The sequence below is a fragment of the Grampus griseus genome (assembly GCF_964374135.1).
Source record: "Grampus griseus genome assembly, chromosome: 3".
Lineage (NCBI taxonomy): Eukaryota > Metazoa > Chordata > Mammalia > Artiodactyla > Delphinidae > Grampus > Grampus griseus.
This window is the reverse complement of record NC_139019.1, coordinates 167,607,556-167,631,253: the sequence shown is the minus strand read 5'-3', so window position 1 is coordinate 167,631,253 and position 23,698 is coordinate 167,607,556. Positions and strand designations below refer to the sequence as shown.

The 23,698-nt window shown below is 50.4% G+C and overlaps 1 protein-coding gene across 1 annotated transcript in view; it reads right to left on the bottom strand.

Annotated features, from left to right (window-relative positions):
• Window positions 1–23,698, bottom strand: part of C3 (complement C3) — a 34,949-nt gene extending 11,251 nt beyond the window's left edge. The window contains exons 1-27 of the mRNA XM_082650751.1: window positions 23,576–23,698; window positions 22,880–23,072; window positions 21,891–22,053; window positions 21,723–21,793; window positions 19,614–19,708; window positions 19,428–19,510; window positions 19,232–19,322; window positions 19,032–19,134; window positions 18,782–18,908; window positions 18,515–18,630; window positions 18,268–18,414; window positions 17,371–17,580; window positions 17,052–17,258; window positions 15,603–15,761; window positions 15,112–15,241; window positions 14,763–14,834; window positions 14,384–14,581; window positions 12,404–12,515; window positions 12,051–12,136; window positions 6,127–6,269; window positions 5,822–6,034; window positions 4,374–4,440; window positions 4,191–4,277; window positions 3,266–3,469; window positions 2,694–2,769; window positions 2,263–2,422; window positions 1,151–1,249 (exon numbers count right to left, since the gene is read on the bottom strand). Coding sequence (XP_082506877.1) covers window positions 1,151–1,249; window positions 2,263–2,422; window positions 2,694–2,769; window positions 3,266–3,469; window positions 4,191–4,277; window positions 4,374–4,440; window positions 5,822–6,034; window positions 6,127–6,269; window positions 12,051–12,136; window positions 12,404–12,515; window positions 14,384–14,581; window positions 14,763–14,834; window positions 15,112–15,241; window positions 15,603–15,761; window positions 17,052–17,258; window positions 17,371–17,580; window positions 18,268–18,414; window positions 18,515–18,630; window positions 18,782–18,908; window positions 19,032–19,134; window positions 19,232–19,322; window positions 19,428–19,510; window positions 19,614–19,708; window positions 21,723–21,793; window positions 21,891–22,053; window positions 22,880–23,072; window positions 23,576–23,646 — 3,483 coding nt within the window. The 5' untranslated portion in view covers window positions 23,647–23,698. The remainder of the gene's footprint in view (window positions 1–1,150; window positions 1,250–2,262; window positions 2,423–2,693; window positions 2,770–3,265; window positions 3,470–4,190; window positions 4,278–4,373; window positions 4,441–5,821; window positions 6,035–6,126; window positions 6,270–12,050; window positions 12,137–12,403; window positions 12,516–14,383; window positions 14,582–14,762; window positions 14,835–15,111; window positions 15,242–15,602; window positions 15,762–17,051; window positions 17,259–17,370; window positions 17,581–18,267; window positions 18,415–18,514; window positions 18,631–18,781; window positions 18,909–19,031; window positions 19,135–19,231; window positions 19,323–19,427; window positions 19,511–19,613; window positions 19,709–21,722; window positions 21,794–21,890; window positions 22,054–22,879; window positions 23,073–23,575) is intronic.

Genomic DNA, 23,698 nt, shown 5'->3' with positions numbered 1-23,698 from the left:
TTTTTGACTTCACAGGCATGTGGGATCTTAGTTCCCCAACCAGGGATCGGACCTTAACCACTGGACTACCAAGGAAGTCCCTACTTTCATCTTTGAATTCGATAAATTCTTAGATCCCTAAAATAAAATTCCCATCTATTTTTGTACAATCTAGGTCACATGTATGATAACTAGGACACATGTGTGACATCTAGGACAACTCAGAGAGTCCTAAAAAAAAGCAAAGATTATTATACCCATTTTACAGATGCACACACTGAGGCCCAGCAAGGGGAAGTGCCTGAGAGTCAGGATTTGAGGTCAGTTCTGTCTGACCCCACAGTTCTAGTGCTCTTTTCTGCTATAATTTCTCTCAAATCTTCAAGGTTGGAACCAGGAAGGCCTGGGTCCCTCTTGGGCATAAAAGGTAACAGCCCCCTCCCCTCCACCTCTTTTCTGGGGTTCTGAGGAGGGAGAAGCAGCTGGCTGAAGGGGAGGTCCTGAGGTTCCCCACTAGGGCAACTAAAATTCAAACAACCCACTCTCAAAACCCCAGGGCAAAGCAGAGGGAGTGATTACAGATTCTCAGGAGCCTGTCTTTCTAAGCTTCTCTGCTTCAGAACCAAAACTAGAGGAAAAGGGGATAGCAATGAGCCAACATTTTTCATGCTTTTCCTTTTGGGGTCATGGACCCCTTTAAAAATCTCCTGAAAGATCCCTCAGACTAAGGTAATAATCTTGAGGATTCCGCCCCCACTCCCCTTTTAGCTCTGTGTCCTGAGTTTTCTTTAGGGAAGCAGCAAGGATACAGATGTAGGAGTGTTGTGGAAAGCAAGCTGAAGGGGCTTTTGTTGAAATTGGCTACAACTCTCTGACAATGGTAAAGCAGGCAGAAAGGACCTGATCTTTGATTTCTCTGTGCCTCAGTTTTCTCTTCTGTAAACTGGGGATAATAAGAGTAGCCTACCTCTTGGGCTGTTACAAGGATTACAGGACTTAAACTTGTCACACTCTTAGATGAGTCATCTTAGTTAGATACTCTTATGGCTGCTGTGGTGGTTGTTACCACACTGGGAGGACTGGAAATGGCCCGAAAGCAACACCTCACCTTCCCAGGTGGATGTGTCCTGCGTGGGGGAGAGGAAGAAGGGAGAGAGCGGGGGACACTTACGTTGACCTGTTCCTCGCAAATGTCTCTAGCCTCCTGCAGCGCGATGAGAACAAACGCCGTGAGGGACACGTCTTTCTCCTCAGGATTCTTGAAGCCACCCTAGAGGAGAAGCAGGAAACAAGGATAGGGTCACCAGTGTGTTCCCACACGCCAACCAACCCCCCTGTAGGATCAGCCGGTTAAGGCAGCGCTGGGTCTCTTCCCAGTTTCTCCCCAGGAGGGTCAAGCTCTTTGGTATTCGTTCATTCATTCTGCAAATGTTGCTGATGGTGTGGTTGAGATGTTGGATGAAAACCAGACTCCGGCCCCAGCCCTCATGGAACTCCCCATCTGGTAGGGGAGACAGATAGGAACCAACCAGCTCATCAACAAATATATAATTACAAACTGATGAGTGCTGCACAGGAGAAGTGGATGTGGCATTGAGAAAGGACAGTGGGAGTGTGACTCAGTCACGGAAAAGTGTCCCTGAGGGATGATAGCTGGAACCACAATCTGAACAGTGAGTAGGAGTAAACTCTCAAAGAGGGCAGGGGTTAGCATGCCAGGCAGCAGGAACAGCATGTGCAAAGGCCCTGTGTCTGTATAGAGCAAGGCTCCCAGCAGTACAGGTGGAGTGTGGAAAGAAGGAGGTAAGGCTATGAGGCTGGAAGCCTGAAAGGTCAGGCTAAGGCATCAATTCTCCAACTTAAGCACACCTGGTGGGGGTGGTGGGGGGGAGGGTGTTAAAACTTAGATTCCTAGGCGTTGCCCCTAAATTTTCTGGTTCAGTGCATCTGGAGTCCAGCCTGAGAATTTCTGACATTTTGCATTTCTAACAAGTTTGCAGATAGTACTGATGCTGCTGGCCTGGGGAGCACACTTTTAGGACCACAGCTCTGAGTTCTGTGTTTAAGAGCAATGGGGAGCCAGGGGAATTTCCTTTTGCACCAGATCCTGTAGGTCTCTGGTTTTTGCAAGGGAGGAATGACACTTTCAGTTCCCTCATTTCCCTATTCCCACACACAGTGAATTGGGCAGTGGGTGGATGACGGAATCTTCCTCCAGTCCATCCTGTGATGCTCAGGTGCCCTCCTCTCCCAGCCTGCTCCGTATCTCTCTCTGCCTCTTACAATCATTTCTTTGTGTATCACGGGCCCATCCTCCTGGAAGACTCCATCAGGCTTCTGCTTCTCTAGGATCAGCCATTTGACGGCCCCACAGAGGACCTGGGAGTCGATGGCGATGAGGTTGGAGGCCAGTGAGAAGACCTTGACCACGAAGGCTGTCAGCCTGGTGGGTGGGTACAGAGCATGAGCCAATTGTCTCTGGGATCCGGAGACTGGCATCCCAGACAACCAATGAGCAGAGAGAGGCAGGGCCTAGCCTGGTCGGCCCAGGTTCCCTTCCCAAATCTCAGGGCCCAGCGTTGCCTGCAGGTTACACAGCGGGCTGGTACCTTGACTCTGGGTGGCGACCCACCTAGACCACCCCAGGCCGGGATCCAGGCCCTGCTCAGGGAGATGCAAGGCTGAGGATGAGCAAGCTGACCGTGGAGACTCACCAGGTGCTGGGTGGCCGGTTCAGGAAGGCGGCGTAAGCCGAGTTGGGTTGTCTGTAGGCCAGCTGCTGGGTGTACCCTGCAGGGAGGAGAGAAGTGTCACTAGAGGCTGCGTGGAGGGGGTGGCTGGGGTGGGTAGGCCAGGTAGGGGAGGGGCTTAGAAAGAGGATAAAGATTCTGTGAGGGGCGGGACAGGGGTCCAGAGAGGAAAGGTGGGGCTCTGGGCAGGGAGCGGGCGTATAGGAGGGAGAGGGACTCAGAGAGGGTGGGAGGATCAGAGAGAAGAAGGGGAAGGAGTTCTCGGAGGAGAGGGGATGCAGAGAGAGGAGGGTTCTCAAAATGGGTTCTCAGGGGCAAGCGGGCCTCAGCGGGGGAGGGAGCTCCGAGAGGGGCTCAGAGAGGGGTGAGGGAGTGCTCTCAGAGGAGGGGCGGGGCCTCGAGATGGGCGGGGTCTCAGGAGTGGAGGGGGCTCAGAGGGGCAGGGTCCAGGGGTGGAGGGGTTCCATAGAAGCGGGTCTCAGAGAGGTGGGGTCTCAGGGCCGGAGGGGGTTCAGAGGGGCGGGTGGGGCACACACCCTTCTTGATGAGCTCCAAGGACTCCTGCCGCTTCTCCAGGCCGAACTTCTCCCACTGTTCTGTGTTGTCCAGGTAGTGCACCGCGATGACCGTGGGCGTCATGCTGATCATGTTCTGCTCCCCACAGCCCGAGGGGGTTTGGATGAGGTGCTTCAGGCGCTCCCCGTTGATGGCGTCCTCTGTCAACTGGGCCACGGGGGTCCCTGCAGCCAGGCGTGAGGATGGCACTCAAGTCTGGGGCTGCCCCCAGCATTTCCAGGCTCTGACCAGCCAGGGCCCAAGGGGTCAGGGACAGCTGGGAGCATGTCAATGATGGAAGTGACGCACGGCTGAGTGGCTAGAGGGGGCTCTGCATTTGTGGGCGGTGGGAGTGGGCTTCTGCTTCACAGGGGAACTCCGGTCCCTGGGTCCTCTGGTTACACCAGTGGTAAAATAATGCCAGGAACAACAACCATGAATACTTTTATCATGCTTAATGCTATTGGCTAGGCTCTGTTCTAACACCATACAGTATCTCATTTAATCCTCCCAACAACCCTTAGATATCGACACTATTATTCACCCCTATCACAGATGAGGAAACCAAGGGTCTCCTCCCAAAACCTTACAGCTCTCAAGTTGCAAGGTGCCTTTCCAGCTCCGTCTTGCCCCTTCCTGCCCCAGTTCTCCATCCGAGGCGATTAAATCCAGAACTTCTTCTCTTGAACTCTACTGCTTCTTTATCAGCAAAAGCTATTTGCTGAACTAAGTACGGCCTGGAGCCTTCTATAAAGCAGATTAAGGAGGGGTTCTAGCTGAAGAGGAGGCGGGAAACACAGTGGTTAAATACTCCTGGGATTAGATGGAACTGGGCTCCCTGCTTAGGGGTCATGGCCCCCCAACACCATTCTGGGTCCCCTGGGATTGGGGCCAAGGGCATCTCACCTTGCAGGAGGATCTTGGTCTCTGACTCCGTGCCTGGGACTTGGTCACTGAGATCGGCGGCTTTGATTTCCTCTCGCTGCACTCCCTCTGCCGGGTGAATGGGAGACACCAATGGCACCAGCCCCCTCCCACCCCACCCTGCATCACCACCCAGGCCTCACCCCCTCTGCCTCGCTGACTCACTTTGGCCCAGATGTTCTGGATCCAGTGTGCGGACGGCCACAGTTTTGTTGACTCTCATTCCTTCTGGCTGGACAGTGTTAGGGGTAGGGGGAGTCGTGTGAATAAAAGGGCAGACAGACAGTCAGCAGGGCACTGTTCTTGGGATTACTGTAGCATAAGGCATGATGGCCTCCACCTGACCTTAGCTGTATGACTGGAAGTCAGTTACTTAACTTGTCTGTGCCTCAGCTTCCTTCCTTATAAGGAGGTAATATAAACATCTACCTCGGGCTTCCCTGGTGGTGCAGTGGTTGAGAGTCCGCCTGCCGATACAGGGGACACGGGTTCGTGCCCCAGTCCGGGAAGATCCCTCGTGCCGCGGAGCGGCTGGGCCCGAGAGCCATGGCCGCTGAGCCTGCGCGTCCGGAGCCTGTGCTCCGCAACGGGAGCGGCCACAACAGTGAGAGGCCCGCGTACCGCAAAAAACAAAAACAAAAACATCTACCTCATACCCACTGTTGTGCAAATTAATAATAAAATTATAAATTAATAAAGAAATAACAAGACCTTTAGAAATCTTCCTATGTGCCTAGAAGATTGCTTTCCTGGGGTTAATTCATGTAATCTTCACAACAACCCACTGGAGTGGGTACTGCTATTATCAATGCCATTTTAAAGATGGGGTAACTGGGATACAGACAGGTGAAGTAACTTGCCCAAGGTCACACAGTGAGTAGAACAGAATTTGGGCTTGAACCTGGTACTCTGCTCCAGAGTCTGTTTTTAAACCAAATGCCTCTCAATGGGCTAAATAAAATAAAAATCTAAAAATAAAACAAATAATATAAAAGTAAAACAAAAATTTTAAATAAATAAATAAGAATAAAGAAAAAGAAAAAATAAATGAAAGAATGTACATAAGTACTAACACAGTGGCTGACACATAAGTGCTCAATTAAAATAGGGGCTATCTTAATTAGAATCAAAGGCCCAATGTGAGCCGTCATGTGTCTACAGATAAACATTTTTATTTTATTTATTTATTTATTTGGCTGCACCGTGCGGCTTACGAGATCTTAGTTCCCTAACCAGGGATCGAACCCGGGGCCACAGCAGTGAAAGCGCTGAGTCCCAATCACTGGACTGCCAGGGAATTCCCACCAAGATTTTTAAAGTCAAAAGAAAACTCCTATGCTGAAAGGTGTTACAAAATGTCATATTTGATATTAAAATATATTTTAATGAAAAAAATATTATTGATCTTTGTTTGAGCTTTTGGGTGCACCCTAAAATTGTGTGCCCAAGGAGAATACCTCACTTGCCTCACCCTAATCCCGGCCCTGCTTCCAAACCTCCAGGACTCCTGAATTTCCTAAGGTTGGCCTGGGTCTCTAACCTGGGTTGACAGCACAGGGAGAACAGGAGCCTTTCCTGAAGGACGAGCGGCAGCAGGTACCCCAAGGACTCACCACGACCTTCAGGGTCTTCTTGACGCCATCACTGATGAAGTGGTTGTAGACAGCAGCCTTGACCTCCACCTCATGGAGGCCGACCTTCAGGGGCACAATGACATAAGGCACGGGCACCGAGGACTTGGGTGGGACGATCAGAGTCTGCTGGTGGCGCTTCTTGGCCGTTGCCAGGCTACAGAAGGCTGGATTGTAGAGCAATTCCACCCTCACCTGCCGGGGAGAGAGAGTATCAAGTCAGGGGAATGTACCACAGACCCTCTTCTCCAAGCCCCCATCATGCTTCCATTGCACCAGGGGCCCACCTTGAGCTCCTCCGCCTCCCGGTAGTTGTAGAGGACGGCTCGGATCTCCACCTGCTCATTGCGCACAACAGAGTAGGGTAGACGCAGGTCAATGAAGAAATCCTGCATCACCGTGACCTCATAGGGGTCAGCCACACAGATCCCTGCCCGGGTGGAAACAGAACATGAAGTGTCAGGGGTGGGGCAGGGGGTGGGCCAGGTGGACTGGATCCAAGTTCAAGTCCAACTTCTTGCCCCTACCAATGTCTCAGTGCTTACCTCTGACCGCTGGAGCTGTCCCAAGGTCAGCCTGTCTTTGCAGAAGCCCATAGATGAACCATCATTAATGGTGATAACTTACAGATGGTGGTGGTGGCTGGGAGTTGCCACGATTTAATGGTTCCCATTTTCTCTGTAATTTTACTCATAGATAGATATGTAGGAGGGAAGAAGGCAAGCATAAATGAAGGGTCTATATGTACGATCTCCAAAATGGTAGCCCCAAGTGGTCACTGGGCACTTGAAATGTGGCTAGCTCGAGTGAGAACTGGATTCCTACTTTTATTTCCTTTTAATTAACTTAGATTTAAACTTAAAAAACCAATGCTCATTGTGAATGTAATAAAAACCACTGAATTGTACACTTTCAAATGGTGACTTTCATGTTATGTGAATTACATCTCAATTTTAAAAAGGATGCTTGATTCAGTGATTGGAAAACTTTTAAAGTTTTTAGTTTAAGTATGTTTAGAACAACTTGGATAGGCCAATCTACCTTTTCAACTGTAAATTTTATGGATCCCGAAATACAGATCAGAGTATTTTCAATGAAAAGTTAGCATCCTAATTTAGATGCACTGTCAGTATAAAATACATGGCAGATTTCAAAGGCTTAGCACAAACAAAAATAAAATACATGGGCCTTCCCTGGTGGCACAGTGGTTGAGAGTCCACCTGCCGATGCTGGGGACACGGGTTCATGCCCCGGTCCGGGAAGATCCCACATGCCGTGGAGCAGCTGGGCCCGTGAGCCATGGCCGCTGAGCCTGCGCGTCCGGAGCCTGTGCTCCGCAACGGGAGAGGCCGCAACAGTGAGAGGCCCGCGTACCGCAAAACAAAAAAAAAAACTTGATTAATAAATTTGAGATATTAATCGGTTATTCTTAAATATTAATAGATTTGCTATTATAACATGATTACTGTGGTAGTGGTTTTGCAAATTTTTACAAAATGTTGAAATAATAATATTTTGGATATATTTGGATTAAATAAAGTGTTAAAATTGATTTAATCTACTCCTTTTTTGTGGGGCTACCAGAAAATTTTAGATGACATACACAGCTTGCATTATATTTCTAATGGACAGTGCTGATCTACATTGTAAAAATTAATGAAAGGACACCTCAACTAAAATTGGAGAAGGGAAGGCCTGTAGAGGGAGCTCTGATGCCCTACCACTGACTTCAGTTATCCCAAACAGGAAGATGTTATCCCAAACAGGAAGATGTCAACAGATCCCAACAGGAAGAAGCTTCAATTACAGACCCCAACTGGAAAAGATGTTTGCACTCCCAAACAGAAAGTGCAATTAACTTAACTACAGCAGGAGGAAGGAAGATTTTCTTCCTGCCCAGCAACAAGCCCAGCCAATGAAAACACTGCAGCTCAGCCAATGAGAAACTGTCTTACCTGAATTGTTACTTTCCTCCAATGAGGACATTTTTCTCTTGCTGATGACTTGTTTGCCCTACCCTTCATTCTATAAAAACCTTTAATTTTGTACAACTCCTCTGAGTATCTCTCCTTGCCAGATAAGATGCTGCCCAGCTCATGAATTGTTTAACAAACCCAATTAGATCTTCAAATTTACTCAGTTGAATTTTGTTAACAACATTGAGCAAAACGATGCTTAAAAACAGTGGTTACTTGTGATACAACAGTTACCAGATTAAATGTAAGCAAAGTGTTGATGCAAGTGAAATTTGTGAAAACATTATCACGTTAATAATAATGTTACACCAAGAAATCTATTAAGATTGGAGGGAATTCCCTGGCGGTCCAGTGGTTAGGACTCCCTGCTCTCACTGCTGAGGGCCAATCCCTGACTGGACCAGGGTTCAATCCCTGGTTGGGGAACTAAGATTCCATAAGCCACGCACCACCGCCAAAAAAGAAAAAAAAAAAGATCTGATAATTTTCCGTATTCTTCAATGGCAGAAAAAATAATAATCAGAGGCTTGAACAAAATCCTTATTTCCCAATCTACAGTCATTTACTCATCACCCTCGGGTGCTATAGTCACTGGTTTAATTTACCATTTCTTACTTACTATTCACATTTTTAAACTCAAATTTAATTTACTACGGTGCATGAGAACCCAGGTTCTTGTGCTATAAACAGGTTACCTCAAGGAAAACAAAATGATTTTGTTAAATACTAGTTAGCTTGTGTTGCCCGCAGAAAGCTAGACCACTCTCTCTTCGTTTAAAAAAGGAGTTAAACAAGAAGTAGAGACAAGGTGAAGACATCCTTGCACTAGACTTAGCTTTTCTCCTTGAATGAGATGGAAGGAAGAATGGAAAGAGAACCAAAAAAGGAATGACTTATGATACACAATTCCTGTCACTTCAAGGCAGTGAAACAATTATTCTGTGTGATACTGTGACAGTGGCTACAAGTCATGATGTATTTATCCAAATCCATAGAATGTACAACACCAAGAGTGAATCCTAATGTCAACTATGGACTTCAGTTCATAATAAGGTATCAGTATTGGCCCATCCACTATAACAAACGTACCACACTAATGCAAGATGTTAACAATAGGGGAATCTGGGGGAGAGAGGGGTACGTGGCACCCCTCTATACTTTTTGCTCAATTGTTTCTGAAAACCTAATACATTTTTAAAAAATCTCTTTGTTAAAAAGAAATGAGGGACTTCGCTGGTGGTCCAGTGGTTAAGAATCCGCCCTCCAATGCAGGGGACGTGAGTTCAATCCCTGGTCTGGGAACTAAGATCCCCCACGCCACAGGGCAACTAAGCCCGTGACCCACAACTACTGAGCATGCAAGCCACAACTAGAGAGCCCACGTGCTCTGGAGCCAGTACAACACAACTAGAGAGAAGCCCTCACGCCAAAACGAAGAGCCCGCGCTGCAACTAAGACCCCACGCAGCCAAAAAGTAAATAAATAAATAAATATTTTTTTAAAAAGACATGGCTACGCCAGAAACTAACACAACACTGTAAATCAACTATACTTCAATTAAAAAAGAGAAAGAAAGAAAGAAATGACTTCTGATGCCTGCTTTGTGTCATTTAAGGGAGCGTCTATGCATCTCTGAAAGGCATTTACCCTTTGATCCCTAAAGTACGTTCGACTCCAATAATAAAAATAATAGCTCACACTCATTGAACATTTACAATGTGTCAGGTACTATTATCACTATTATAAAATCCCAACACTTTGAATAGGTACTATTTCTATTGTGCCCCTTTTACGGATGAGCACAGAGAGGCTGGGTAACTTGACGAAGGCCACACAGCTGCCCCGAGGAGGACCTGCGATTTGGACACAGACACTTGGGCTTGGGAAGCTCCTTGCTTTTAACCTTACTGACTCTTTAATTCCTAACAGCTCACAAGTCTAAAAATTTCAAGTTCTATTGGTTATCATGCTTCAGTCTTTATTCTGAAGTTTGGATTCCTGAAAGTTTCATTCACTTGTGATCCTGGGCAAGTCACCTTCTTTCCCTGGCTTCAGTGTTCTCAGTTGTAGGAGAATCATAGTACCAACCTTATAGGGTAGTTGTGAGCATTAAATGAGGTAATATGTAGAGAGTTAATGATGTTGAAAAGACATCACAGGCAAGATCTAAAAACCACAGGGATTCTGCCCGCCCCCTCCGGGGACATTTGGTAATATCTGGGGACATTTTGGATGTCACAACCAGGGAGATGGGTTGCTACTGGAATCTAGCAGGTAGAAGCCATGAAGATACCCAACATCTTACATTGCACAGGACAGTCCCCTGCCACAAAGAATGACCCAGCCCAGAATGACATCAGTGATGAGATTGAGAAATGCTGGTGCAGGGAAGAACTCTTCCGACATTCATGTCCATACAAATCTCCTGGGGATCAGGAGATGTTTCCAGTGACAAAATGCACATTCTGACCGAGCAGGTTAGGAGTGACTAAGGTTCTGAATGTCTAACAAACTCCCTGGTAAACCTACGTTACCAGATTGCTGGCCCAGGGAATAGGCTTTGAGGGGCAAGGATCTAACTGTGGTTTTCAACTTTTTTTTTTTTTCAAGCTGCAGGAACTTTTTTTTAGGTAAAGGGAACCTCACACAGAATCTCGATATATGGAAATGTACAACAGGCAAATATGCAGATGCTCTGATTTGAAACAGGGATGGGGGCCCCAAACTAGAACAGTGCTGAGTGGCTTTGGAGTCTCAGGCAGAAGGAAAACTATGTGCTCTGTGCATATGATTTCATCTGCCATCATCACTTGTTCAAGAGAAATTAGCAGAAAATTGCAATACCTTGCATTAGAAGCAAGATAGACAAAGAAGCAGATTTTGAAAATCTTGAAGCCAGGAAAGTAAAATGACAATAAAGTAAAATTTATGATAAATTACAACCAAACAAACTTATACTAGAGTATATTAAGTTCTGAGTTTGCTATAAATAAAATACACTTAATGTTGTGAGTTTTAATACACCTAGTTTTAAAATGTTTTAGTGTTTTCAATAGTTTTTCAACCTCTTTAATGCTCTGGAAAAAATTAACCTTTAGAATATACATAAAACATGCACATGGGACACATCTTTCCTTTTACCTCAAACCCCATTATGGCTTGGCACACTGCTGGTTTATATTTAAAATCTGGATATTTTGTACAACATGTTTTTTTTGCATTCATTTTGATTTTTTTCCAAAAAACCTATTGCATGAAAATATGATTTATCTTGATGACTGAGTGTTTTGGCACCCACTTAATTTTGCATTCAAAGTCAGTGCCTCACTCTCCTTGCCCCATTCTCAGACCTGCTGTAAGTCATCCGTATTTGGCTAGGGTGTGTCAGGGTCTCACACCCAGCCCTTGGTGGCGGTGGGGCGGGAGGGCAGGGGGTGTACACATACACCTTTTTTTGTCGTGTTTCACAATCTAACCACCAATGTTTCAATCACTCATTTCATCCCGCTTCCTCTTTTAGTTTTTCTTTGTTGACCTGTTTTTTTTTTTTTTTTTTTTTTTTTTTTTGCGGTACACGGGCCTCTCACTGTTGCAGCCTCTCCCGCTGCGGAGCACAGGCTCCGGACGGCATGTGGGATCTTCCCGGACCGGGGCACGAACCCACGTTCCCTGCATCGGCAGGCGGACTCTCAACCACTGCGCCACCAGGGAAGCCCTATTTTTTCTTCACTGCTTTACCCAGTATCATGGCAACATCACCCCTGCAAAGTTTTTGTTGCTATAAATCATTCTGTATGATACTATGATGGTGAATACATGTCATTATACATTTGTCCAAACCCATAGAACGTACGAAACCAAGAGTGAACCCTGACCTCAGCTAAGAACTTGCAGTGATCATGACGTATCCATGCATCCTTCGATTGTTACAAATGCACCATGCTGGTGGGGGATGTTGATGGTGAGGGAGACTGTGTCTGTGGTGGGGAAAGGGGTATATGGGAAATCTCTGCACCATCCTCTCAATTTTGCTCTGAACCAAAACTGCACTAAAACTAAAATCTATTTACAAAAAGCACCATGTCACTCACATTCTACCCTCTATTGCCTCTCCAGGAACCAGAGGAAAGTGTCAGCCACCAGGAAACAAAGGATCTGTCAGGATTGAATGAGAAAATGCCCGGGGCGGTCTGGGGTCCCGGCCTCCTGAGGACCAGACCACCATCCTCTCTCACCTTTCTTGTCTGACAGGCTCACAGCCAAAATCTCCCAAGTGGTGATGGAGTCTTTCAAAAACACGTTCATGAGCTTCGTGGAGATTCTGGATGGGGGAGGGGAGGCATTAGAAGATACCTAGCATGGTGGAGGGGGAGAGCTGGTAGGGAGGGGCCCCAAGGGACAGGGTTGGAGTGGGGCTGGCGGGTGGGCACGTGTAGGTAGCCCCAACTCTTCTAGGCTAGGTTGCGTGATTCCACAATGATTCCAGAAAAGAGGGGGCATTGAGGTGCGTGCAAACTCAACGTCCAGTCTGGGGTGATGATAGGGGCTGGCCTGGGGGTGGGTGGAAGTGGGAGCATCCCAGCCTTACCCATTTTTGTCTGCGATTTTAAGGTCCTCAACAATGGTCCACAGCCAGCTCTCTGGGAACTGGCTTCGGGAAATGATGTCCTCCTCCGGGATTATTTCCTCATCCAGGTCACCTGCGGGGGGGGGGGGGGTGGGAGTTAAAACAGACCCACTTTCCCCACTGTCCCCTTTTAGATATTTATCTCTATAATACCCTGGAGGGATTCCTAGCAGCGACACACCCAGGGTCACGTGATCACTTCCGGGGACCCTAGGCACATTTGCTTCTGGGGGCTCCTTTCTCCATAAAAAAAATTAAAAATCGTATTTTACAATTCTGTTGGTAGAAAGGTGAAAATAAGCCAGGCTGAACTGCATTGATTTTTTTTTCCTGTCTTTGATTTCCAAGGGAATGAAAACATTTGCATGAATCAGCCTCTAAAAGCATCATTGGCCCCCAAGCACCGTGCCTGCTGTGTCTGATGGTTACGTCCATCCTGAAAGCAACGGGGTGAGCTGAGAGATTTCCCCAGACCTGGTGGAGATTGCTGAAGAGATGGTGGCCTTTAAATGCCAGCTTGACCCCGTCTGCACCTAAACGAAGCTGGGCTGGAATAGAGTTCAACCCTGGCTGGGCTTTCCTCAAAAAACGATGCACAGATTTTAATTTGGTTCTGGGTCTGCCTAACGACAAAGTAGGTGGAATTCCAGAGATGCCCAAATCCACCCATCAAAGTGCCCTTGGGGTACTAACTTTTAATCAACCCTCTGTCTCACCCCAATTGGCTACAGAAATGACACAATGCTGGAAAAAAAAAAAACACAAAACACCCGTGTGCGTAAATTATACCCCAGTAAATCAGAAGTTTTGTCCAAATTTCCTCTTTGCGAAAGAAAAGTCTTGGGTCACTGGAGCAGACAGCACCACGTCTAGTTATTGCAATTTGCAAAGAGACTGAAGGTAGAAGTCTTTGTTCACGCGTGTTGGGAATCTTTGTGTCTTTGGAGCGGGGGAGGGGTGGAGGAGTTGCTAGCTTTCCAGATAAAGGGATTTAGACCTACTTGACCCCTTTGGCAATGGAGGCCATTGAGAGGTGTCTGCAAACATTCAGTTTTGACAAAGCGCATCCTGGCAGAAAAGTCCTTCTCTTAGTTGAGACATATTAAAAGATGTTTAAAAAAAGGAGGGATCAGTTCACACCGGGGTCCTCTGCCTCTCAGCAGATGGCAGTGGGGACTCTTGTTATTTCTGTAAATGCCACTTTGTGGTGGAGACCATTCTGGTTTTGCTTGCAATGGGCTTCTAAGAGAATTTTCTCTTGGCTTTGCTTAAGACTGACTTGGCCTGAGATATAAAGTTTCAAGTGTGTACATCCAGAACTGAATGAATGAATGAATGGACGAACATCGATTAGGCGTAAGTTAGGCACTTCTCTTTGGAAGGCAACATGAATTAGTTTTCTTTGGTGAAGGCAAGGCTAGAACCCATCTTAGTCTTCCCATTGGCAACTAGTGTGACCAGCCCTATCATCTAGAACGTGCCCTCAGACCACGGATGTCCTGGGCACTGCTAAGGTCAAACTTCAGAGTGACAGGGCCAGGGCCAGGATGACCCTCCCAGGCAGGAAGTTCCTTTGCCTCAGGATGAGCCTTCCAGGCAAGGGAAGAAGGACCTAGTCCCCCATTGGACTGGGTCCTTCTTCCCTCAGACCTGAATCACCTAGCTCCTCATCTGAAGGTTTCTTTCTTCCTCCGACAGGCACCTCCTCTCTCCTCGGATAAGCACCTCCCTCCTTGGACAGGCACCTCCCTCCTTGGACAGGCACCTCCTCCCCCCTTGGACAGGCACCATCCCCCTTGGATAGGCACCTCCCCCCCCTTGGACAGGCACCTCCTCCCCCCTTGGACAGGCACCTCCTCCCCCCTTGGACAGGCACCTCCCCCTTGGACAGGCACCTCCTCCTCCCTTGGACAGGGGCCTCCTCCCTGCCACTCGACTCACTCCTGGCCAGCTCCAGGGTCCCGTCGCGGCTGTGCTGTAGCCGCAGCTGGGCGATGTATTCACAGCAGTCCAGGAAGGCCTTCACGCATGCGTCGCCTTGCAGGATGAACTGGGCCCGGCGCTGGCACGGGAACTTCATGGGGTTGTCCCGCATGCCGTCCTCACAGCACTTGCGCAGCTCCTTGTTGTACTGACCGGCTGTGGGAGCACAGATCCCCCGCCCCGCGCGCCCTCAGCCTCGAAGCAGGAGGCACTCAGGACAGACCCCAGGGAGAACTTCCCCACGGCCAGGCCCTCCCCCTCCCTCTCCGTCTGGGATCCCGTAGGGGCTGGATCTCGGGTGGGAAGCGGTGGGCGAGCGCCGACGGAGGGCTCCCACCTTTATCCATCCTCTTTTCCATGAGCTGCACTGAGCGGCGTCGGCGGGGGGCTGGTTTCGGGCACTCAGGATCTACGGGCAGGTGGACCGGGAACCAGAAGGATTAGGCATCTACTGTGTGTCCTTGGTTTCCTCCCCACAGTGGCCCCCCGTGAGGTCGGGGTGTTATTGCTCCCATGTGACAGATGTAAAGACTGAGGCTCCGAAAGAAATAATACGCCAGATGGTGGCGGAGGCGGGACTTCAATACCCCCACCCCCATCCCAGAGCGCTGCCCTTAACCTGTTCTCAGTCTCTGGGAGGTGGAAGCCCTGCCCCTCCCTAGCCCTGCTGCTGGCTGCATCCTCACCTGCCCTCTGGTTGGTCTGTAGGCCTTTGCTGGTCTTGAGGGCCAGCCCTGCATCCGTGAAGACGCCGGCATAGTCCCTTCCACTGCCTGGGGTACAGCCAATGTCTGCCTTCTCCACTATGTCCCAGATCTGCAGTGGGGAGTGGAGGCCGAGAGTGTGGCGAGATCGGGTCAGCCGTGCCTCCACCGATTGGCCAACACGTCCATCCAACCCCACCCCATCCATCCTCATCCTGGTCCCCAGGCTGGCCGGCCATGGTGGACCATCTGGAGTTAGACCTGGAGCTGTGTCCATCCCCGGGACCATCCCCAGCTTGGACCCTTGTCCATCCACATTCTCATCGTCAACTTGACTTCAACCCATCCCCGTATCTGCGTCCATTTGGACCTCTACACTTAACCCACACTCAGACCCATTTGTTCCCCCCAGCACCATTCCCACCTCAACCCAACGCCGTCTCTAAACCAACCTCAGTGACGCGGGGGCATACCTTACTCTGGGTCAATTTGTTCTTCTTATTCAGCACAAACACGCCCTTGTCCACGGCCACCAGCCCCACTCGGGACCCCTGGTCAGCCTCGATCTTCAGGGTTATCTGTTGCCCAGGCCTATGGTGCTTCTCTTCCTTCCCGCCATTTTTCACCACCAGCTATGGTCAGGGGTGGGGTTGGGTGGGGGGACGTTTGGAGGGGAGGGAGGGAGAAGTCAGCCCTGCGAGGCCCTGGTCTCTGGAAGCCAAAGACAAAGGAGGTCCTGGGCTGGACTGAAAGGAGAGAGAGAGGAAGGGAGGCAGGCAGAACCGGCCTCAGGCAGAAAGTCAAGAAAAGAGAGAAAGCCAGGAGCAAGAGAGATACTGAGTACAAGCTTCCAGTTACAAAATAAATGAGTCTTGGGGATGAAAGTCAATAACCACGTAGTATCTCTGTATGGTGACACACGGTCACTCATTAGACTCATCGTGGTGAACACTCTGAAACATAGAGAAATATCGAATCACTATGTTGTAGATCAGGAACTAACATAGTGATGTAGGTCAGTGGTACTTCACGACAAACAAACAGACTCAGAAAATGAGATTAGATTTGTGGTTACCAGAGGTAAGTGGAGGGGGAACTGAATTACAACTTCCAGTTGTAAGATGAATAAGTACCGGGGGTGTAATGTACAAGATGCAAATATATATAATTAACGCTGCTGTACGTTATATATGAAAGTCATTAGAGGAAACCCTGAGTTCTCACCACAAGGGAAAAGATTATTTTTTCTATTTCTTTAATTCTGTACCTCTATGAGATGATGGATGTTCACTCAACGTACTGTGATCATTTCACGATGTACGTAAGTCAAATCATTATGCTCTACACTTTAAAGTTAGTGCTGTGTGTCAATTACATCTCAATAAAACTGGAAGAAAAAAAGGATACTGAGACTGAAACATAAAGGGAAGAAAAGAAGAAGAGAGAGGCAGGAACCCTGCAAATGGAGGAGAGGAACAGATTCAGAAGGTTGGAGAGAGGTCTTCCCTGGTGGCGCAGTGGTTGAGAATCCGCTTGCCAGTGCAGGGGACACTGGTTCGAGCCCTGGTCCGGGAAGATCCCACGTGCCGCGGATCAACTAAGCCCATGTGCCACAACTACTGAGCCCATGTGCCACAACTACTGAAGCCCACGCGCCTAAAGCCCATGCTCTGCAACAAGAGAAGCCACCGCAATGAGAAGCCCGCGCACCGCAGCGAAGAGTAGCCCCCGCTTGCAACTAGAGAAAAGCCCGAGTGCAGCAACGAAGACCCAACACAGCCAAAATAAATAAATAAATAAAATAAATTTTCAAATTTTAAAAAGGAGTTGGAGAGAGACAGAGCCAGAGGGCCCAAGATGGGGAGAGTGACAGCCAGGTGGAGAGTCCCCAGATGGGCACAGAGAGATGCCACAAAGCTTACCGTGCCCACACATGAGTCCTTGACATCCACCCACACGGAGTCGGCCACCACCTCCCACTGGTTGTTGCTGGTGATCAGCGTGTAATAGGCCACCAGGCGGAAGGAAGGGATGAAGTCCGGTGTGATGGTCATGGGCAACACCACCAGGTCCTGGCCGGGCTCTCGCACCTGCCGCCCCACCTTCAACAACTTCCCCTTGTTCATGACCTGGGGAGAACAGGTCGGTATAAGTATCGGAAAGGTAAGAGGGAGGATGGCGGGGGCAGCCGGGATGGTGGAGGGCTCCCGGGGGTGCTGGGTGTTCTAGGAAGCCACAGACCAAGTAAGTGTAGTAGTGGATCTTGGCTTGGTGGCTGGGGTCCGTGCGCAGGTGGAAGTTGACATTGAGAGTCTCCCCAGGCCTGAGCTCCACTCGGGGCACAGAGAGGTGCAGGTAGTTGTTGGAGTTGCCCTGGGTGTTGTAGGGTAGGGCCTGCATGGTCCTAGTCGCCTGTCGCGCCTCTGGGATATTCTCCTTCCGCGTGCGTACCTGGGCGAGGAAAGATGGATGCATGCTGGCCCCCCAGAGATGTCTACACCCATATCCCTGGGACCAGGGAACATGGTATTTTATGTGGCAAGAGAGACTTTGCAGATGAGATTAGGTTAAGGATCTTGAGGAAATGGGGAAGAGATGGGATTATCCAGGTGGGCGCAATGCCATTGCAAGGGTCCTTATAAGACGTCTAGGCAGAAGGTAGGACCCTGCTGTGCAGATGAGAACCCTTCTATGCATGCAAACTACCGTATATATGTAGGATGGATAAACACCAAGGTCCTACTGTATAGCACAGGGAACTAGATACAGTATCCTGTGATAAACCATAATGGAAAAGAATATGAAAAAGAAGGTATATACATATATATATATATATACAGTTATATAAATATATATATATACAGTCATATATATATATATATAACTGAGTCACTTTGCTGTGCAGCGGAAATTAACACAACATTGTAAATCAACTATGCTTCAATAAAATAAAGTAAAAAAAGAGCCCTTCTATGTAAATGAAAACATCTCTCTGTGGATGGTACATCCCTTTATGCAAATGAAAGGACCCCCCGGATGCCCAGGACAGGATCCCTTTGTGCAAACGTCAGGACCCTGCTCTATAAAATCAAGCCCCCTGTCTCCTGGTGTGGGGTCGCGAGGCCGGCCCGGACTCACGGTGATGGTCAGGGGCTGCCGGTCGTTGAGTGTGTTGATGCTCAGCTTGGCCACACCGTCCTCCTGGGTCAAGGACTGCACGTTGGTGCCCTGGGTCACCACCGGGATGTGGCGGGCAGGGGAGCCGTCGGGGTTCGTCACGAACACCTGTGGGTGCAGGCCAGGTGGAGGGGGTTCAGGCAGACCTAGAGGCATGGTCAAGCTCAGGAGCGGTGGAGGGGGTTTGCAGCCCCGCCCTGGGTCTCACCATGAGGTCGAAGGGCATGGCGGGTTTGAAGAACCTGGGGGTCTTGGTGAAGTGGATCTGGTAGGGGGAGGTCACGATGGGGATCCCGGTACGCTCTGCCTCCACCATGTCGCTGCCTGAGGGGGGCCAATCGTGAGGGTGGGCTCCTGGGCCACTCCTCAGGACCAGGCCTCCCCCCTCAGATTGGACTCTGCCTTCATACTGGGCCTCCCATCTCAGACTGGACTGTACAGTGGTGCTGGGCCCCTGCCCTCAGCCTGGCCTCACCTGAGTGCAGGATGACGGTGACAGACACATATAAGGACTTGCCCACCAGGGCGTCGGCTTGGGAGGGCTGTACCCCGTTCAGCAAGACCTGTCGTTGCAGTTTGGCCTCCCCAGTACCGTCAGTGATCTGGGGGAGACAGTGAAGGCTCAGCGGAGGCGGGGGTTGGGGTGGGGAGGGGGGCTCAGGTGCGGGAGGGGCGCTGATGGGGACAAGAGTGGAAGAGACGTAGAGGGGGCCTCTGTCAGGTACCGGAACACGGGTGAGGGAGTGGGCCAATGAAATCCTCCGGTCGTCGTCCTGGACTCCAAAGATGACGAAAGCCGTCCCGTCCACATTCTCCCCGTACAGGAACCTGTGAGGCGGGAGAGCCTCAGATTCTCCCCCCTCCAAACTCCTGTGGGCTGTGGCTGAGCCCCTCCCCCCCAGCTGGTCCCTCCCCTGTCCCTCACCTGGCAATGATGTTGACTTTCAGGCCGTTTGGGTCATCGATGTAGTAGAATTTCTCTTCAGGCTCCACTTGGACCTCAAAACTGGGCAGCACTGGGGGAACAGGTCGTGGTGGGCAATGAGCCAGCACTGGGCCCAGAATTATGTGCTCCCCCCTCCTTCCCCACGCTCCCACCTGCGGCTCCCTGCTCCCCTTACCGTATTCCTTCACCTCAAACTCGGCAGAGAAGACCTGCTGCGGAGAATCTTCGTAGTGGGCTTTGATCTTCCACTGCCCCATGCTGTGGCGAAAGCAGGCTAGTGATCTGACCAGACCTAGCAGCCCCCCACTCCCTCTTCTGGGGCAGGGGAGCCCTGAACCCCCTCCTGGAAAGCGTGACATACTTGACCAGCTCTGGGATGTTCCAAGACAAGGGCAAGATGCCAAACTGGTTGTGAGAAGACAGGGAGTCCCGCTTGATGGGAATGCCATCGGGGGTCTGTGGGGAGACAGGGAGAGAAATGGCTCTTCAGAGACCAGGCTTAGCCCTTTGGCTCTCCCCTCCCTCTCTGTGTCTGGACAGTGTCGTGTCTACAGGGGCAGTGGTTAAGAACATGCACCTGAGCCAGTCAGCCTGGGTTCAAATCCCCACTGTGCCACTTACAAGCTGTGTGACGTGGGCAAGTTACTTAACCTCTCTGTGCTCAGGGTGCACATCTAGAAAACGGAGATAATTATAGCTCCTATGTCGCTGGTTTGGTATGGTGATCAGTGTCTCTCTGAAGACTAAAAAAAACTAGCGTTTATCACCTACTTTTGTGCAGGGCCCTGCACTAAGCATCTGATTTGTATAAATCACACATAATTGCCCACATTTGCCTTTTTTGACCTAAAGCATAGCAATGTCGCATGGCTTGACCTAACACACATATGATTTCATTCGTTGCCAACAGTTAAACAACGGGAGACATCACATAGGAATCTGGTGTTCCGGCTTCTCTTGGAAATTGGGGTAATTGTGGATAACGTGCTCCTGTTGGCACAAGGTGACATTTCATGGGAGCCGGGCAGCTCTGTGCCTTTAGAGGAGGTGTGTGTTGTGTTCTCTGTTCCCCGCATATCCCACAATCCCTAAAGCCAGCTCACAGCCTTCAGAACCTGGTCCCTGTTAGGTCTGTGTGATCTCAGTACATACTCACAAAGACCCCGTGAGGAGCACATACTCCATTCCTTCCCTTCCTTCTCTCTCCGTTCCTCCTACACTTGTTTTTCCCTGCCCATCGCTCCCTGCTTCTTTCTCCCCTCTCCTTCCCTCTCACCCTTCTTCCAGTAAGTTTTTATTTACCCTACTACCTGGCAAGCATGGCGTCAACAGATAATTCCTTTCCGTTTGGAATTTAAGTTCAAAGGATGTTGGGAGAAGGTGCAATTAACAAATGAATAAATCCAATTTAGAAGATGCTAAAGGGAGATGGCCCGGAAGGAAAATAAGAGTGGAGGAAGGGAAAATGAGAGTGGAGTGTCTGTGTGTGTTTGGGGGGGGGGGGGGTTGGGGGGGCGGGTGAGAGAGGGGGTGTTGCAATTTTTTTTTTTTTTTTTTTGCGGTACGCGGGCCTCTCACTGTTGTGGCCTCTACCGTTGCAGAGCACAGGCTCTGGACGCGCAGGCTCAGCGGCCATGGCTCACGGGCCCAGCCGCTCCGCGGCATGTGGGATCTTCCCAGACCGGGACACGAACCCGTGTCCCCTGCATCGGCAGGCGGACTCTCAACCACTGCGCCACCAGGGAAGCCCTGGGTGTTGCAATTTTATGGGGCGCTCAGAGAGGTCTCACTGTAAAACTGGGACACTGGGGATATTTAAGCAAAGACTTGAAGGAGGTGATGGAGCAAGTTGTGCGGAAATTTGGAGGAAGAGGGTTTTTTGGGTAGGGGGAATAGGCTGTGCAAAGGCCCTGGGGCAGACTGTGCCTGGGCTGTTGGAGGAACAGTAAGGAGGCCGGTGTGGCTGGAGCAGAGTGAGCGAGGGGGAGACAGGGAGGAGGGGAGGGCAGGGAGGGGACGGGGTAGGTAGGGCCAGGCCTAGTGGGCAGCGGGGAGGACTTGGGCTTTTACCTCGAGGGAGGTGGGAGCCCTGGAGCGCTGCGGGCAGAGGAGGGGGTGCTCACAAGCGCCCTCTGGCGGCACTAGCCGGAACAGACTACATAGAATTAGCGTCTGTCATTATCCCAATCTTCAGATGAGGAAAAGGAGACTTGGAAAGGTGAAGTGACCTGCCCAGAGTCAAACAGTGACCAGGGGTTTATCGGGACCCAGAATCCACGGGCGCAAGCATCTCTCTACGTAGTCTCCCCGGGCCCCGCCCCCTCTCCCCATCTGTGTGCCTCTACATATTTCTTTGCCTTTAGGTCTCTGCTGCTGGGCTTTTGCCGGTGTCTCCTTTCTCTGTCTCTATCTCTTTGTCTCTCCCCGAGTCTCTGCCCCGGGTAGGTCTGGGGCCCCGGTTGGCTGGTACCTCAATGCTGACGATAACTGTCTGGCCCACGGGCAGCAGCTTGTGGTCAACGGTAAAGATCCGATAGAGGACTGAGACGAGGCGGGAGAGAAAGGGAGAGCTGGGTGAGGCCCTGCCCCTCCCCCCAGCCCTGCCCCCGGCCCTCTCCAGCCACCCCCAGACCCTTACCCGTGGAGCCTGGGGTGTAGATGGTCTTGTCCGTCTGGATGAAGAGGTACCCACTCTGAAGGCTTATCAGCACCACCTTCTCCACCAGGACGTTCCCGAAGGCCGCCTGGACAGTCACGAATTTGTGCCCCTTCTCTGATTTTAACTCCTTGCTGGCCGGGATCTGGGCATGAACAGGGGATTATTAGGCGTCTGCTCTAGGGCCCCTTGTCTTTGGCTGGATCCACACCTGCCCCTCTTCACAACAGAGCCTGCCCATCACTCCTGGTCTCCCTTGTTTGCCAAAGTCTGGGGAAAAAAAGGGTACTTGGAGAGAGGGCAAGGGCAAGAGAGCGGGTGGGAGTCAGAGGGAAGGATGGGAAGGGGGAATCAGACAGTGGGCTCAGAAGAGGGAGAGCTCAGAACGGGAAGGGGACTCCGAAAGAGGAGGAGACTCAGAGAGGGGAGGGGCTCTGAAGGGAGAGAGGGCTTAGAGGGGGAGGGGCTTGGAGAGGAGGGGCTCAGAAATGGGGGGGGGGCTCAGAGATGGTCCTGCTTGGAAGGGGGTGGAGTTGAGAGAGATAAGGGGGCTATGTATAGCACAGGGAACTCTGGTCAATATTATGTAACAACCTAAATGGGAAAAGAACTTGAAAAAGAATATATACAGGTATATGTATCACTGAATCACTTTGCTGTACACCTGAAATTATCACAGCATTGTTAATCAACTCTACCCCAATATAAAATAAAAAGTTTAAAAAAAAAGGTGGAGGCACCTCAGAGAAAGCACTGGAAGAAGCAGCGGGAGGGGCTCAGCAAAGGGAGGGACTCAAAAGGGGCGGAGATTCAGAGAGGGGAGGGGCTCAGAATGGGGAGGAGACTCAGACAGAAGGGGCCGGGCTCAGATAGCGTGGGTGGGGCTCAGAGAGGGAGGAGGGGCTCAGCAGCCGGAGCGCTCAAAGAGGGGGTGGGGTGTCAGCGGGGCTGGGCTCCCCGTGCGTGCCCACCTTTATGGTGACGGTGCCCAGGTAGCCATTGGCACTGTTCAGCTCGGTGTTTTCGCTGGACAGCACTTGTTTCTTGGACGGGAAGTCGTGGACAGTGACGGCGACTGGTATATTCCCTTCCCCTTCGTGGGCCTCCAGCACCACCGTCTCCTCGCTCTCCAGACGCAGGATGTTGGGGGTGATCATGGAATACCTGCCAGAGGGGAGCACAGGGCATGGAGCTGTCATGCCTGGAGCCCGAGATGCCAGCCCTATCCGGTTAGCGCTCTGCCCCAGCCCCTGTTCCCACAGGGGATCTGGTGACCGGCAGACAGCTCAGGGGCTTCAAATCCCATCAACTCCTGAACCTTCAAATCAAAACCACCAACTCTGGGAGCCCTGACCCCTAAATCTTTAAACACCCCAAGTCTCTAAACACCCAACCCTGGAACACCCTAAACTTCTCCCTAAACCTCTAGCACCCCAGACCTATAAATACAGCCAACTCCACCTCCTCATTCACATACACCCATACGAAATCCCTAAACCCTTAAATCCTGAAACTACAAACTCCCAGATCGTATGAAGTCCAAACTTCCCGTCCACAGAATCACCCAACACCGCGCATGCGCCCTAAACTTGCAGGGACCTGTACCCACAAATGCCCACTCCTATCTCAGAAGCAGCCTTGTTTGGGGTCGGGCTGTGACTACTCACATGGGGTCCCCCAGGGCCAGGGGGAGACTGGCCAGCAGCAGCAGCAGACTGGGACCCGAGGTAGGATGCATGGTGCCAGGACAGTGAAGGGACAGAGGGATGGAGGGACAGAGAGACAGAGGG